General features: G+C 39.8%; 2 protein-coding genes across 3 annotated transcripts in view; one reads left to right on the forward strand and one right to left on the reverse strand.

Moving 5' to 3' along the window:
- The window catches only part of LOC146453521 (glycine amidinotransferase, mitochondrial-like), a 39,845-nt gene that overhangs the window by 4,042 nt on the left and 22,227 nt on the right, over positions 1-13,576 (forward strand). Inside the window, exons 4-6 of one of the 2 annotated variants that reach the window (XM_085096571.1) lie at positions 656-855; positions 997-1,231; positions 1,404-1,528. In XM_085096571.1, coding sequence (XP_084952697.1) covers positions 656-855; positions 997-1,231; positions 1,404-1,528 — 560 coding nt within the window. Of the gene's footprint in view, positions 1-655; positions 856-996; positions 1,232-1,393; positions 1,529-13,576 lie in introns of both variants that reach the window. The other variant, XM_085096572.1, reaches the window with a different exon arrangement.
- On the reverse strand, positions 5,067-11,009 carry LOC146453522 (uncharacterized). Its single transcript, XM_085096576.1, has one exon. It carries the CDS (start codon positions 10,282-10,284, stop codon positions 8,833-8,835), a length of 1,452 nt encoding a protein of 483 aa, XP_084952702.1. The 5' UTR covers positions 10,285-11,009; the 3' UTR covers positions 5,067-8,832.

Raw genomic sequence — 13,576 nt, forward strand, 5'->3', positions numbered from 1 at the left:
ATGAGAAAAACTAACGCCTCTTAAGAGGTATTGTAATTCTGGCCCTAAAGAAGACTAGTTGTACTAGTTGAAGTATTGTCCCAAACTGAATAAGCCCTTTGCCATAGTGTCAGCCAAGCAATCATATTTTCAGTTCTTGGTTTCGTGATACAGTGGGTACGTCAACAAGCAAATTTTTAAAAACTCTTTGCTAGAATCTAACCTGACTTAAGGTCGAAGGTCAGCTCTAAGTGGGTCTTGCTTGTTCAAAACTAAATAAATGTTATTAGCTGTTAGTTATTTCTGATAAAGTACAGTTCACTTCTCGGGCCTCGATGTCTTTTTAGTACTGCTAATAAAAAGGTTTGACGAGTCAAAAAACAAACAAAACAAAACAATAACAAAAAAAAAAAAACCTTCGAAAAAAACGCTTGAAACGTACGTCAGCACTCGAATCTCTTTGCGGTAGCGATTTTACCTTCAGTTATCAACTCTGTTGATAAACCAAACATTCGTCTCTACTCCCCACCGATGTAGCAACACAGTTCCTCAAGAAACTAGCCTCCAAATCTAATTTTAGTTTATTAAGTGTATATAGTACAATCATTTTTATTTTGAAAACCTGGTTTCCATTTGGTACACCCTCCTTACCGTGATTTTTTTTTTGTTATTTCAGGGGCTACTGTGCCGGAGCTCTCTGTCGAAGTGAAAGCATACGCTTGCAAGGAGAACTGGCCATTTTTCAATCGGTTTGGTGGCCAATCCTTTCCAGTGGAGCATCTTAGGAAGGCGCAGGTGGAAGTAGAAGAATTTTGCAACATCTTGCGACATGAAGGAGTGATAGTGCGCCGTCCTGATGCATTGAACTTCTCAGAGGTAAAGGTGTAAGGGGAACAACAATTAACACTTGTGATTGTTTCAAGGTGAATCGCCGGCGACGTAATATCGTAACAAAGAGTGCATATACACTATTAAATTTTTATGATTGCCTTTCTTAACCTATAGTTTTAATGTTAGGTCTACAAAACTCCGGACTTCCAGTCATCCGGAATGTACGCAGCTATGCCACGTGATATTCTCATGGTTGTCGGTGATGAAATTATCGAGGCGCCCATGGCATGGCGGTCTCGTTTCTTTGAATATCGCGCCTACAGGCCCCTTCTCAAGGAGTACTTTAAGCAAGGTGCCAAATGGACGACTGCGCCAAAACCTCTCATGAGCGACGACCTTTATGATCAGGTAAAAACCTTGAGTATTTTTGAAGTTTATAAACCGTCAGAAGAATTACTATGTTGACAAAGTTCCATTGAAGCAGGAAAATTTGCTGTATTCAGTTTGAGTTAGTGACCGTGACGTCTGACCGTCTAGTCTCTCCTTTAATTCAGTTTATTGAGGTCTGTGTTTCAACTTTCAGAACTATCCAGTGCGTACAGAAGACCGCCACAAGTTGGCCGCGAAAGGAAAGTTTGTGACTACCGAGTTTGAGCCCTGTTTTGATGCCGCTGATTTTATCCGAGCAGGACGTGATATATTCGTCCAAAGGAGTCAGGTGTTTACAAAGTTCTTCCTTCTGCCACTTATTATTCCCGTAGTTGTTGTGTTAAAGGAGCAATATCACGGAGATTTGGCTGTACTTTGGTGCAAACTGCGCGAATATTTGACTAAGAACCTCCTCTCTTACACGAAAAGTAACCTTAGAGCACCGGGAGAAAAATATTAATTGGTTTCACTGAGCAAGAATATACCAAATTAAGATTTTTTAGTGATTTCTCCAGGCAGAACTTGAAAAAGTTCACCAATTTTTTTCAAGTTGCCCCATTTGCATCCTAACCATCCGCAGCCAAAGATAATTTATACTAGTTTCTGTGCACTACTAGGGATATTGTTAACAGAAGTGAACCATGATATTAATGATCCACTGATACAAATATATTTTCCACCTTTTAAAAGGGACACTAAAAATAGGTTACACTGCCCCTTAGCCTGTTCCAGGCTCCTAGAGAGACGCGCGAAGGAGAGGGCGAGGGGACGAAAACGACGGGGGTGGGGGAGAGGAAAAGAGGGAAAGAAGAGGAGCCTGTAATCATTCTCTTAAACACCTCATGCCGCCCACTTTTTCCAAAATGTGTCAACATGTCAAAATGTCAAACTTTTCATTGTCCGGGTTTCGATTACTCACGCGAGTTCTCGAGTTCGCGCGGTTGTCCTTACATCGCTTCGATGTCGCGGACACCGAAAGGTTCTCCGGGTTTGAGATTTCAACCCTCAAAATCCTGTAGATTTTGCCAAAAAAATTTGACGTGTCTTGGAACGAAAGTTCCCCGGGTGTACTTGTTCAACGCTGTTCGAAATAAGGAACTTATTAACGCGACGTTATCGAGCGACGAGACTCTAGTGTTGGCAGATGTTGTGTCTTCGCTTGGTTGTATCTTCGCAAGCTATTGAGAAACGAAGAGCTTTCCAGCGTCAGCTGCCTCATTTGTGCGAGGATCCTGGCCAGAATTTATGGCACGTTTAAATAAGTTAAAATGGGGTTGACAGACCTACACGACTCCCACTGTGTGTGCGTTGTTTTGATAAAAGCTTTTAAAATGCAAGCATGTCTTTAAGCGATTTTCCTTTTGTATAAGAGCTTCTTCCCTTTTGATCAAAACGTGATGCGACGGCTCTGCTTAATGGTGTTTATCTTAATCGTGAGGGGGGAATTCTCATATATACTGAATGGAGAGTTTCTTACTGATCATTCTGAGCCGTTAGGATTAGATTTTGATATGCCATTGTGTATGCTAGCTCTGTGGCATTTGTTAAAGTTTAGCGGCTAGGATTAACTGCAAGATTTCAGGTAGCGCTAAATAAATTTTATCTGTGAAGATACAGGATCCGTGGATTTCTTTACTTGTGAATTCATGTTTATGCTATTGCATATCACTGCGGGAAGATTGAAACTGCCGCAGGATGTTTGTTTATCACAGATATGAGTGTCTAACAGATCCTCGTCTTTCAAAGCTTATCATTGTTGTCTCTTGCTTTCGAGAGCTATAGCATTTGTTATACATTCGTCGCCAATTCCTATTGCTGCGGCCGAGAACCCTAGTTGTTTTAACTGCTCGACCTGATCTCTCATCACTGAAACCAACGGAGAAACCACTATAATGGTTGACAACGGCTTGACTTCACTTGAGCACAAAGCACTCGAGACTCGAGGAAACAGTTGAAATATCAAGCTCTTCCCGAAACCGGTGGGTAGAATGGCGAAAACGTCTTTCCCACGAGCTAGATTGAGAAGGCACGCTTTTTGCTCCTTTCTGAGTACTTTAACTTGCGGAAAATCTCGAAGACAATTCTCTAAAACTGTATTAAACTCAGTCTCATCAAAACCACGCGCGTGTGACACACTCGCCATTTTGACTCTTTCAGATTCTTTCGCGATATCTTTTGAGTGATGTCTGAACTGTCAAAACTGACCAATCAGAGGGTATACCGGGAGCTGGTATACCGGCATGAGGTATTTAAGAGAATGATTACAGGCTCCTCTTCTTTCCCTCTTTTTCTCTCCCCAGCCCCCCTCGTTTTCGTCCCCTCGCCCTCTCCTTCGCGCTTCTCTCTAGGAGCCTGGAACAGGCTAACTGCCCCTTTAATCATTTGTTAGGTTTACAGCCGAAAGCATGGATTGTTTATCTATCAAGGTCGGTCCTATCATGAGGACACAATATTATCTTGCGTCTGTTTCTTCTACGGAAAATTGCCGAGGCCAAAGAATTTTCTTTGACCGCGGCAAACAAAATTTTCTTCACAGAGCAGCAAGCCTGGGGAACTATAAGGACAACAGTCCTCTTACTGAGCACTCCGAATAATAATTTCATTCAATTTCAATCGCACTTAATGGGTGCTACGCGGTTCACAGTTTACAGGACTTGAATATCCCCATTGCTGCGAATGAAAAAAAAAAAACTAATTTCCACGACCAGCTTGCTCCCAACTGGCCTCCTCAGTTGGTTGAGCGCTGGCAGGCTGGGCTGAGTTGCTCGAAGTATGGTTAGCGCTAACCATTGGTTAAGAGCTATTAAAACCTATAGGTTGTCATGGTATTTAACCCGGGTTAGCGCTAACCATGCTTCGAGCAACTGGGCCCTGGTGATGTAATCCCAAGACCGTGAGCTTAAATCCCGCTGAGGTTAAAGATTTGTTTTTAACCTGGGAAACCAAATTTCCTTCAGAAAGCTCAGTAGCAAGCCCGGGGATTTACACTCATGTCCAGAAATGCAGGCAATGGCGTATTTGGCAATTTTGACGAAATCTTGCCACAGTCATTACGGTGATGGATTTGGCAAGATTTCGTCAAATTCCCAAATAAATGCAAATAAGCTAAACTCATGGAAACCTGCCATGTTGGCGGATATTTTGACAATTTTGGCGAATGTGACAAATTGAGCAAAAAATTGTCAAAGTGCCAAATGCATGCAAATAAGCTAAACACATGGAGGCCAGCCATGGTGAATTTGACGATATAATTTCGCCAAAGACCAAAATTCAGGCGAATGAACTCAAGACAAGGGTACCAACAAAGTGGCAAATTCGACGAATACAGCAAATTTGATTAATTTGACGATATTTCGCCAACTCAAAATTCAGGTGAATAAGCTTGATCAGGAGAAGCGTACCAACAAAGGGGCGAATTCGGCATATTTGTCGAATTCGCCACTTTGTTGGTACCCTTGTCTTGAGCTCATTCGCCTGAATTTTAGCCTTTGGCGAAATATCGTCAAATCCGCCATATTTGCTAAATTCGCTGTATTCGTCGACTTCGCCACTTTGTTGGTACCCTTGTCTTAGCTCATTCGCTTGCATTTGGTCTTTGGCGAAATATTGTCAACTTCGTCATTTTTGTCAAATTTGCCGAGTTCGTCGAATTCGCCTCTTTGTTGGTACCCTCCTCTTGATCGAGCTTATTACTCGGGCCGTAAGGCGGCACGAGTTAAAGTGCCCTCAACTCTTTGATTTGTTTTCTTTTGGTAGATTACCATATCTGTGAAGAACTCATTTTCGGAAAAAGTTTTTAGAAATATTGAAACCTTTTTTTTAACGAGCGCTAAAAGTTACTGAAATTTTAAATTTTTGCGCGCTTTAAGCCCCGCTGGACAAACTTTGATCTCGTGGGCTCATTAGGAACGAAAGAAAAGGACACAAATCCAAATCTTATGCATGCTGATTCCTTTCTCTACATTTCGAAAGTTGCTGCATCCAAAAACAACACATTTTTCAACCATGTTCTCTGTTTACAATTGAAGCATTACCGCGAATCTTCGGATATTTTTGCACGATTTGGCCGAGTGGGGAACTAATGCGAACAATAGGTGAAAATATCGACAAGACTGCCTTCACTTCTAGCGCTCGAAAAAAAAGGAAAAGGTTCAATATTTCTCAAAATTTTATTCGAAAATGTGTTCTTGAAAGTTATGGAAATCTACCAAAAGAAAACAAATTAAAGGGTTAGGGGCACTTTAGGGTTCCGGTAGCATTATCAAATTCTTTTTTATTTTTTTGGTCACGATGGGCCGAGAGATAAGACTTCGGGTCATGAGTTATTGTTCTCGGTCTCGTTTTTTGTACTCGGCTGGCACGATTTAAGTTTTCGTTGCGTTATAAAATTCTTTAAATAGGCTTTTTTTTATTTGTCTGAAGTGTCTGTACTGTTTAAAGCGAAGGACTTAAAGTGTTTTGTACGATATTAAGTCACATTTGAGTTCTCTCACGCGATATTTCAGTAGCTGGTACCATCTGCAATATCTTATCGCGAAATATCAAATTACACGTTTGATCAAGTTTTGTTACTTTTACCGCGAAATGATTATCTAAATAACTTGTAATCGAAGATTTACCTTTTTACTTCTAGTTTCTAATTAGTATAATTACTCAGGTGATTATAGAGATTCCGTTGATCTGATTGGTCGAGGATTGCGTCATATCCTGCTACAATCACCTCGCGCGAGGTGATTATAGCGGGAGCACTAACTTTCAAAATGGCCGCTTAGCTATTTGTTGACATTTCTGAAAAAGAAGTAAATAGAATGAAAGAAAATGCAATTCCGAAAGGCACTAAAGATGCAGCTAAGTCCGAGGTGATACTTTTCGAAGGCAAGAGATGAAAATTTTGCCAATTGTGATAAAAAACCCTTGTAAATTGCATGTTGTCGATCTGGATGACTTAAAATGAAGACAACAAATTAAGTTAAATTCGAGCAAGATTTTCTTTATTAACAGAATGATTTCACAAACAAAACGAGTTTAAGACAGAATTTGAAAGCATGGAAGTAAACAAGATGAATAAATGTCTCCGTAAGTTTTACGTTTCAGTGACGAGAAAAGAAAACAGTTTTTATAATCTGAAAACTAGTTTGTTGTCGGTTCGAGTGGCTCTCGACCACCATCTAAAGTCACCGCCTCACAACAAAATATTTTCATCTGCGACGACCGTGTACTTGTTTAGTGAAGCCAACAAATGACTTAATTCCTACCTGAAGCAGCTTATCTCCGAGGGCAATTTATAAGCGTCCGTTAACCGGCGAAGCCATCATGTCAACAAGAAATTGTGCAATAAAATGCTATCGCTAACACTTGTGATCCCGGCTCGAGTTTTACAGCAAACAGCCTGGTTCATCTCCATCTATTTTGGCAACCGGGCCGGAGAAACCCAACATTCATTCACAGAAGTCAGTGCTTCGTCTCAATGAAGCGGCAGTTAAAGAATACTGACATTCTGCTCGAGGCCGTGTGCAGTTTATCGATTGCGCATGTGATTTCGATTGAGCATGTGATCGGCAGACTGCGCGTCTCTGTTCATTGACGCGTGACGATTTGAAACAAACAAACAAAATCGACATTTTTCGGACGGTACTTGTTTTTCTCTGATAATCACCTGAGTAATTATACTAAAACAATTATTCGCCTCAGGCTCAGTAAATATTGGTGAATATTCTCCTCGACTTCGTCTCGGGGAATATTCACCAATATTTACTTCGCCTTCGGCGAATAATTGTTAAATAATAGCTTGGAAAACAAAACACAAGTCGCTGGACTGTACTGGACTCTCGCAGTTGTTGCTGCGCCTTTCAATAATGATTTGTGTGTTTTACTGCCGTCAATCATAATTACGCCGACAACAGTGGATCGAAAGCCGCCAAGACAGCGCACGAACATGATTTTTTTACGCCGCTGAGCCAAACGATTTTGTTTTCTAATAGGCCCACTGAGGAGATGTACGGAAGTGAAAAGCATAATGATTGCTTGTATTATTTTAATTTTTTTGTACTTCAGAGTCCGCATGTTTTTGAAAGCTAAGGCGGAATAAGGTGATGTTACACGGTACAACTTCACAACGAAGATGTGATACAGACGCGTGGACGATTTTCTGTGAAGATTTTGCGTTACAAGTTTTTGAACCAGCTTCAAATCTTGCAACGCCAAATCACTAATTCTCCTCAAGTTGTTTCGTGTGTAACATACATGTCGTCAATTTTCTGTGCAACGCCTTTCCAAAACTCTATTCGTTCCAAAGGAGAAGAAAATATTCCGCAAACGCCACGTCATCCTTGCACTCAAGTTCACGAACAAGCTGGTGGAATGCACCTCTATCTTCTAGTCTTCGTAGCCAATTCCTTGCCCAAACAACTCTCCTCCTCTTATTTACTCCTTCAAAGCTCTCTACTAAAAACAGCATTAGAACGACGCTCTACGCTATCTCCACTCGGTGGCTCCAGTCCTCTTTGTTTCACAAAATAACACCTTGTGACCTGGCCGTTAGTCTAATTTTTCGCACGCGATTCGTTGCACTAAAATTTAAAAATCGTTCCTTTAAGCACGTCTATTGGTAACGGATTTGCGTGCACACTGCGTTAAAATTGTTCGTGTAACATTAAATTAAAAATCGATGCTGTCTTACGCTGAACAATTGTCCTTGCGAATTGTCCCGTGTAATATCACTCTTAACTCGTGAATTGCTTGTAATAGCTGTGTTCGCCGTATTTCATTTCCTCTCCCTTTCCCAAGTAAAAGATGATTTCAAGCATAACTCGGTGTACTATACTTGAAATCATCTTTTACTCAGACACGAGTACGATTTTACATATTTTTCAATAGGCTCGCAGTAGGTATTCTTCCTGGACAAAGAACCATTCGCTTCTAATCCAAGGTTTTCACAAATCACTCTAAGATCTACTAACTTCAGAGAGTGAAGCTTGTTAGAGCTTACTAGCTCACATATGTTGTTGGAACCAAGTACAATCGGATGGGTCGGCATTGCCATGTCATTAATCACAATGGTTCTGAGTGTTTCATGAGCCACTTCAGATTGGATTGCAACAACGTCTTCTTCTGTGACATCCTCCTCTCTGATACCCCTTTGGCGCTGAACAGTCTTGAAAACAAACTACTGATCTGTTGTGAACTCCTCCATTCCTCTGGCGTGAACACAAGGTAACCTTCTTCGTTTCTCACAACTTTCATTTCTTTTGCTAGCTGGACAGGGTCTGCTTTATATCCACTTCTCGCTCCATCATAAAACTTTCTCAGCAGAAATTCCTTTGACTTCTCTGTCATTCGTGAGGGTTTCTTAACAACTTTCATGGCCCACCCCGGTTGTCTAACTTTACCACTTTCTCCAAAGCCAAGTTCAGATGTAGTACTTCTGCTTGGGCCTTGGAGATCAAGTGTAACTCCCGTCACTCGGCTTGCCCATTGTTGACGTATCTTGTCAAACATTGACTCTGACTCTAGCTCTCGTTTATGTTTGCCTGTGTCCATGTGCTTGTCTACCTCTGACTGCGATCTAAAAGTCAGAATGCACCCAGTCTCCCTTCATGGAAAAATGTCAACCTGATTTCTAACAGTTTCTACCAGTGTGCCACGTTCCTTGATTGGTGGGCCAAAAGGTTGGATGTTTTTTAAACCAGTGTCCCCTTGTGAACTGGTCTGAAGATCAGCGTAGGATATTAAGCGTCCTGGACCAATATTGTAGGCCTTCCATACTCTCATGCCAGTGTCGTCGAAATGGAAGTTGTTTAGAATACTGATCCGCGGAATCTTGCTCTCCTTGTTTGCTTCCTTTGAGGTGTCAACTTCTACCACTGCTGCACGACATCCCTTTAGTCCACCATGTGACTCTAATGCCTCCTTCATTTCCTGAGCAGTGGTAACATTATGTTTCTCGTTTACCCAGCGTCTGATATGGGCCTTCATAGGTGCTGCTTTTTGATCGCATATGTCCTTTCCAGCTTGCGGATCGGAAAAATCGTACCGAATTGGTCGGACGCCAGTTAACACCCCTAGTTCTGGTAAGCTGACAAGGGGTGGTCCATTATGGTAACAACAAGCGTTATCAGAACGAAAAAAAGCTTTGTTAACACTGGGATATTCAACCTTGATAGTTTGTAGCAAGTTCTCGATAACGGACAAAACGGCGAAACTGTTCTGTGTGCAACTATTGAAAAAGTGAACAAAGCATTCCACTTCAAACTTGTTACCCTCCGTTCCTATCCTACCCTGGGTAGTGATGACTGCACCGATGTGCCAACTTTTTCCTCGTTTGCCAAAGAAGTCACTCATTTGTTCGCGATACTGCATCGGAAGAAACTTCATAGCCCAATCCATTATTATTAGGCAAGCTTCACTGTCGAGTTTATTGAGCACATCTTGTTTTGCTTCTTCTTGGTTGCAAGACCGTAGTAAATGAGCCTTCCACGCCCTGATGTCGTCCAAACTCTCTGCAAACTCATATTGTAATCTTGTTTTCTGTTCTTCCGGTACCTGCACGTCATCCAGCATTTTACCAACGTCCCCTAAGACTTTCTCAAGCGATTCACATCTTTCACACTGGTATTGATGTTCGTGATCGCATTCAGCACTAAACTCGGAAATGGCTTCGTCACTTAGAGCGTGAACAGTACAATGATCACTGCATTGCTCCTCTTTGCCAACGTGCGTCTTGTAGTCTGTTTTCAAATATCTTTTGCCATCTTTAAGTAACATTTGAGTGGAAGCCGTACTAATACCATGTTCCGCTAGACTTTCGACAATAGCTGATATTTTATCAAAAGCTTCCGTTCCCTTTGCTGTGACGTTGTCAAGTCCATGCAAAGACTTTTGCATAGACGCCGAACATACCTCTATCATCCTATACAGGGAGCGCTCGCTTGCTGGAAGAAAGCCCTCCTCTCCGCAATACTCCATGTATTGGCTTATTATTCGAGAAGGAATAAGTGTTCTGATTACTGCAGGGATAATTATTCTTTCGCCGGAATCGAGCTTCATGGTTTTAGTGCCGAAGGCCACATCTTGTACATACTCTGGCCTTGAAATGAAGTTGATAAAGTGGTCGACTTTGACAGGGTCAATTTTGGTGCGGTAAATGGGCCTCTCGAGAGGTGGCTGTCCTTTACCGGCTACTGTTGTGTGTTGACGGGCTTGATCTATTCTCCATTTGGACAAACCATATCTTGCAGCTCGCTTCGTGTGAAGTCATTCGCAAAGAGTGAGAGAATCTGGCGCTTTGTCTGCCATGAGTCAGCTTGATTATAAGCCTTTATTAATACTTCTACGATCCCTGTAGATGAATCAAAGCGCTTGCGCTTAGATGTATTCTCCAATAGTGGCTCCGTCTGTAATGCCTTCCACACAGGCTCCTCTTGCCCTGGTGCTATAACGGAGAGAGAGGCAGTAAAGGTCTCCTTAACCTTGCGTACGTAGTAGCGCTGCTGAGTGTCAGAAATATCATTCCAATCATTATTCAGTGTTGACCGGACAGGGCTGTACCGTCCAACTGAGATATCATCGACTGCTTCATTTAACTTTTGCCTCTTTCGATTTTGCTCCTCTATCTCATCGATCCAAATGCTAACTTCCTCTTCAGGAATAGAACTGTGCGCCGATTGTGAGGACTGTGAAGACTGCGTGGATTGTGAAAATGTCAATGAACTGACTGTTTCCAAACAGACACCAGCCGCGGGCTCATCGATTTCAGTTGTTTGAGGTGCCAAAACGTGACCGGCCTCGGGCGCATCTTCTTCATTAGTAGCCCAGAAAGGAGAGACCTGGGACATTTTTCAACCAATCTCAATTCTCCCCCCTTTCAGCATAAAAACCAAAAAAAATCAAGCAACAGCCAAAATTAACACCAGAAAGCAATTAAGTAGTATATAAAAATCAGAAAAAAATCAAAAATCCGACCACTTTTTCAAAAAAAAGTGTCCCAAATCAAGTCTCCCTTGATTTGCGTAAAAATTATGGTGAAACCAAAAAAACAAAAAAAATTCCAAAAAAATTCAAAAAAATTTTCAAATAAAATGGATTACTCACAACTTTCCTCAAAACAATTAACACAAATTTGTAAAGAACGACAGATAAAATATGCAGCAAAGATGAGAAAACAAGAGAAGATTGAAATTCTCTCACAGAATGATCAAGATCCTTCAAAAATAATCCACTCAGAAGCTAAAAAAAGAACAACAGATTACACTAATAACTATCGAGACAATGAAGAACAACGAGAAAAAGCAAGAGAATGTTCACGTCGTTGGAGAAAAAACAACCCTGAGAAAGCGAGAGAATATTGGCTTCAATGGATGGCGCACATTGAAAACGAAAAAATTCAACAAGAGAAAGAACTAGCAGAAAGCTGGAGAGAAAACAATCCTGAAAAAGACAAACAATATTGGGAAAAATGGATTGAACAAATTGAAAAAGAAATTCAAAGAGAACCAACAAATTATTGGGAAAAAAATCTCGGGAAAATTATGGGATAAAAAATTAAATGAAATTTTGATTTCCACAGAAATTCTCTGGAAATTATTCTCTTTTGAAATCATACTTAACATTTCCAATCTCAATTTTTCCATTTTTCACAGCATCAGCAATTCGGTTTGCTGATATTTGAAGTTTTTCCAATGCTTGTTTTCTTGTGTCAAATTCAAGTCTTTCATTTGGTGACTCAAAAACAAATTTTCTCAATTTTTTTTGTTTTGAAGGAAAACCAAAAGCTTTTCTGAGTTCATCGTTTGTGTATGCCATTTTGTTCTGAATTTTTTTTTTATTTGCCATTTTCAAAAGACTTGCATGAGTTGGATAAACTTTGATTTCATCACTTTTTGAAATAATTTGGTTCAAATAATCCAATGATGAACCATTGAAAAAAATTTCAAAAATATCTTTTCCACTCACTAAAATTTTTAATTCAATTTGTTCTTTTTCCATTTTATATATTTTTAAAAAAAAATTTAAAAAAATAAAAAAAATTCAAAAAAAATTTAAAAAAAAAATTTAAAAAAAAAATATATAAAATGGACAGATTGAAAGTTCCAGAATTAAAAGCTGAAGCAAAAAGGCTTGGACTGAGAAGATTCAGTCGATTGAGAAAAGCAGAACTCGTTGATGCGATAAATCAAGCTCTTGAACGAGAACGTGAAAGAGCTCGAAACCTCTCACCCATTTTTGATGAACCAGTTCCAGAAATAAATTCACAAATTATCCAACCAACAAGGGCAGTGAAAAAAAATCAAGATCAAATTCAAAGAAGAAAAAGTGAAGAAAAAAATCGCCAAGAAATCAGAGAACTTGAGGAAATGCTTGGTTTGAGAAAACCAACAAGCCCTTCTCTTCCAAAAATCAAAATATCAACACCCGAAGAAATCGAGAAAGACAAAAAAATCTCAAAATTGAAAGAAATCAATAGAATAAGAGCAAAAATCACAGAAACAGCAACTGCATTGAGTGGTTTTGCAAGACAATTTCGAATTGAATCAGAAGGAAATTTTGATGAAAGTGAATTTATGCAATTTGTCAAACCAGATGTTTTGCGATTGATGAGAGAAAATCGACAAACAAGAATTAGACTCATTCTCAATTGCTATATGACAAGAACTGATTTGACCAACGGAAATATTATAACTGCTTATCCATATTTTCATTCTCAAACAATTGAAAATCATGAAGGGACGAATGAATCAGAAATCATTGACTCTATGATTGAAACAATCAAAGAAAGATTTCAAAATTTCACTAACAGAGGATCAAACTGGGTTCTTGAAAGAGTTCTGTCACTTGACGTTCAAATGACACAATACATCCCACTCAGAGGGAGATCATACATCCCACTGCCAAAAATTCTAGCAAACAAAAAAGCAATTATCAACATGAAAAATGATGATAATGAATGCTTCAAATGGTGTGTCACCAGAGCACTTTTTCCTGCAGATAAACATCCTGAAAGAATTGACAAAAATCTCAGGGAAAATTCAAAAAGACTCAATTGGAATGGACTGAAATTTCCAATTGATGTGAAACAAATAACACATTTTGAAAAATCAAATCAAAACATTTCAATCAATGTTTTTGGATTTCAAGAAGTTGTTTATCCTCTTAAAATATTCAAAGCTCCAGAAAGGCAACACCAAATCAATCTTCTTTTGATTGCAGATTGTGAAAAAAAGCATTATTGTCTCATCAAAGACATGAGCAAACTGTTGTCAAGGCAAATCACAAAACACAATGGATCAATTCATATTTGTTTAAGATGCTTGAATGCTTTTCAAACAAATGAAAAACTTGA

The sequence above is a fragment of the Pavona decussata genome, unplaced genomic scaffold (genome assembly GCF_977016875.1).
Source record: "Pavona decussata unplaced genomic scaffold, jaPavDecu1.1 SCAFFOLD_330, whole genome shotgun sequence".
NCBI classification, from domain to species: domain Eukaryota; kingdom Metazoa; phylum Cnidaria; class Anthozoa; order Scleractinia; family Agariciidae; genus Pavona; species Pavona decussata.

Bases quoted from the DNA above. Each gene is read 5' to 3' on its own strand.
- LOC146453522 (XM_085096576.1), bottom strand. From the start codon at position 10,284: ATGAAGCTCGATTCCGGCGAAAGAATAATTATCCCTGCAGTAATCAGA.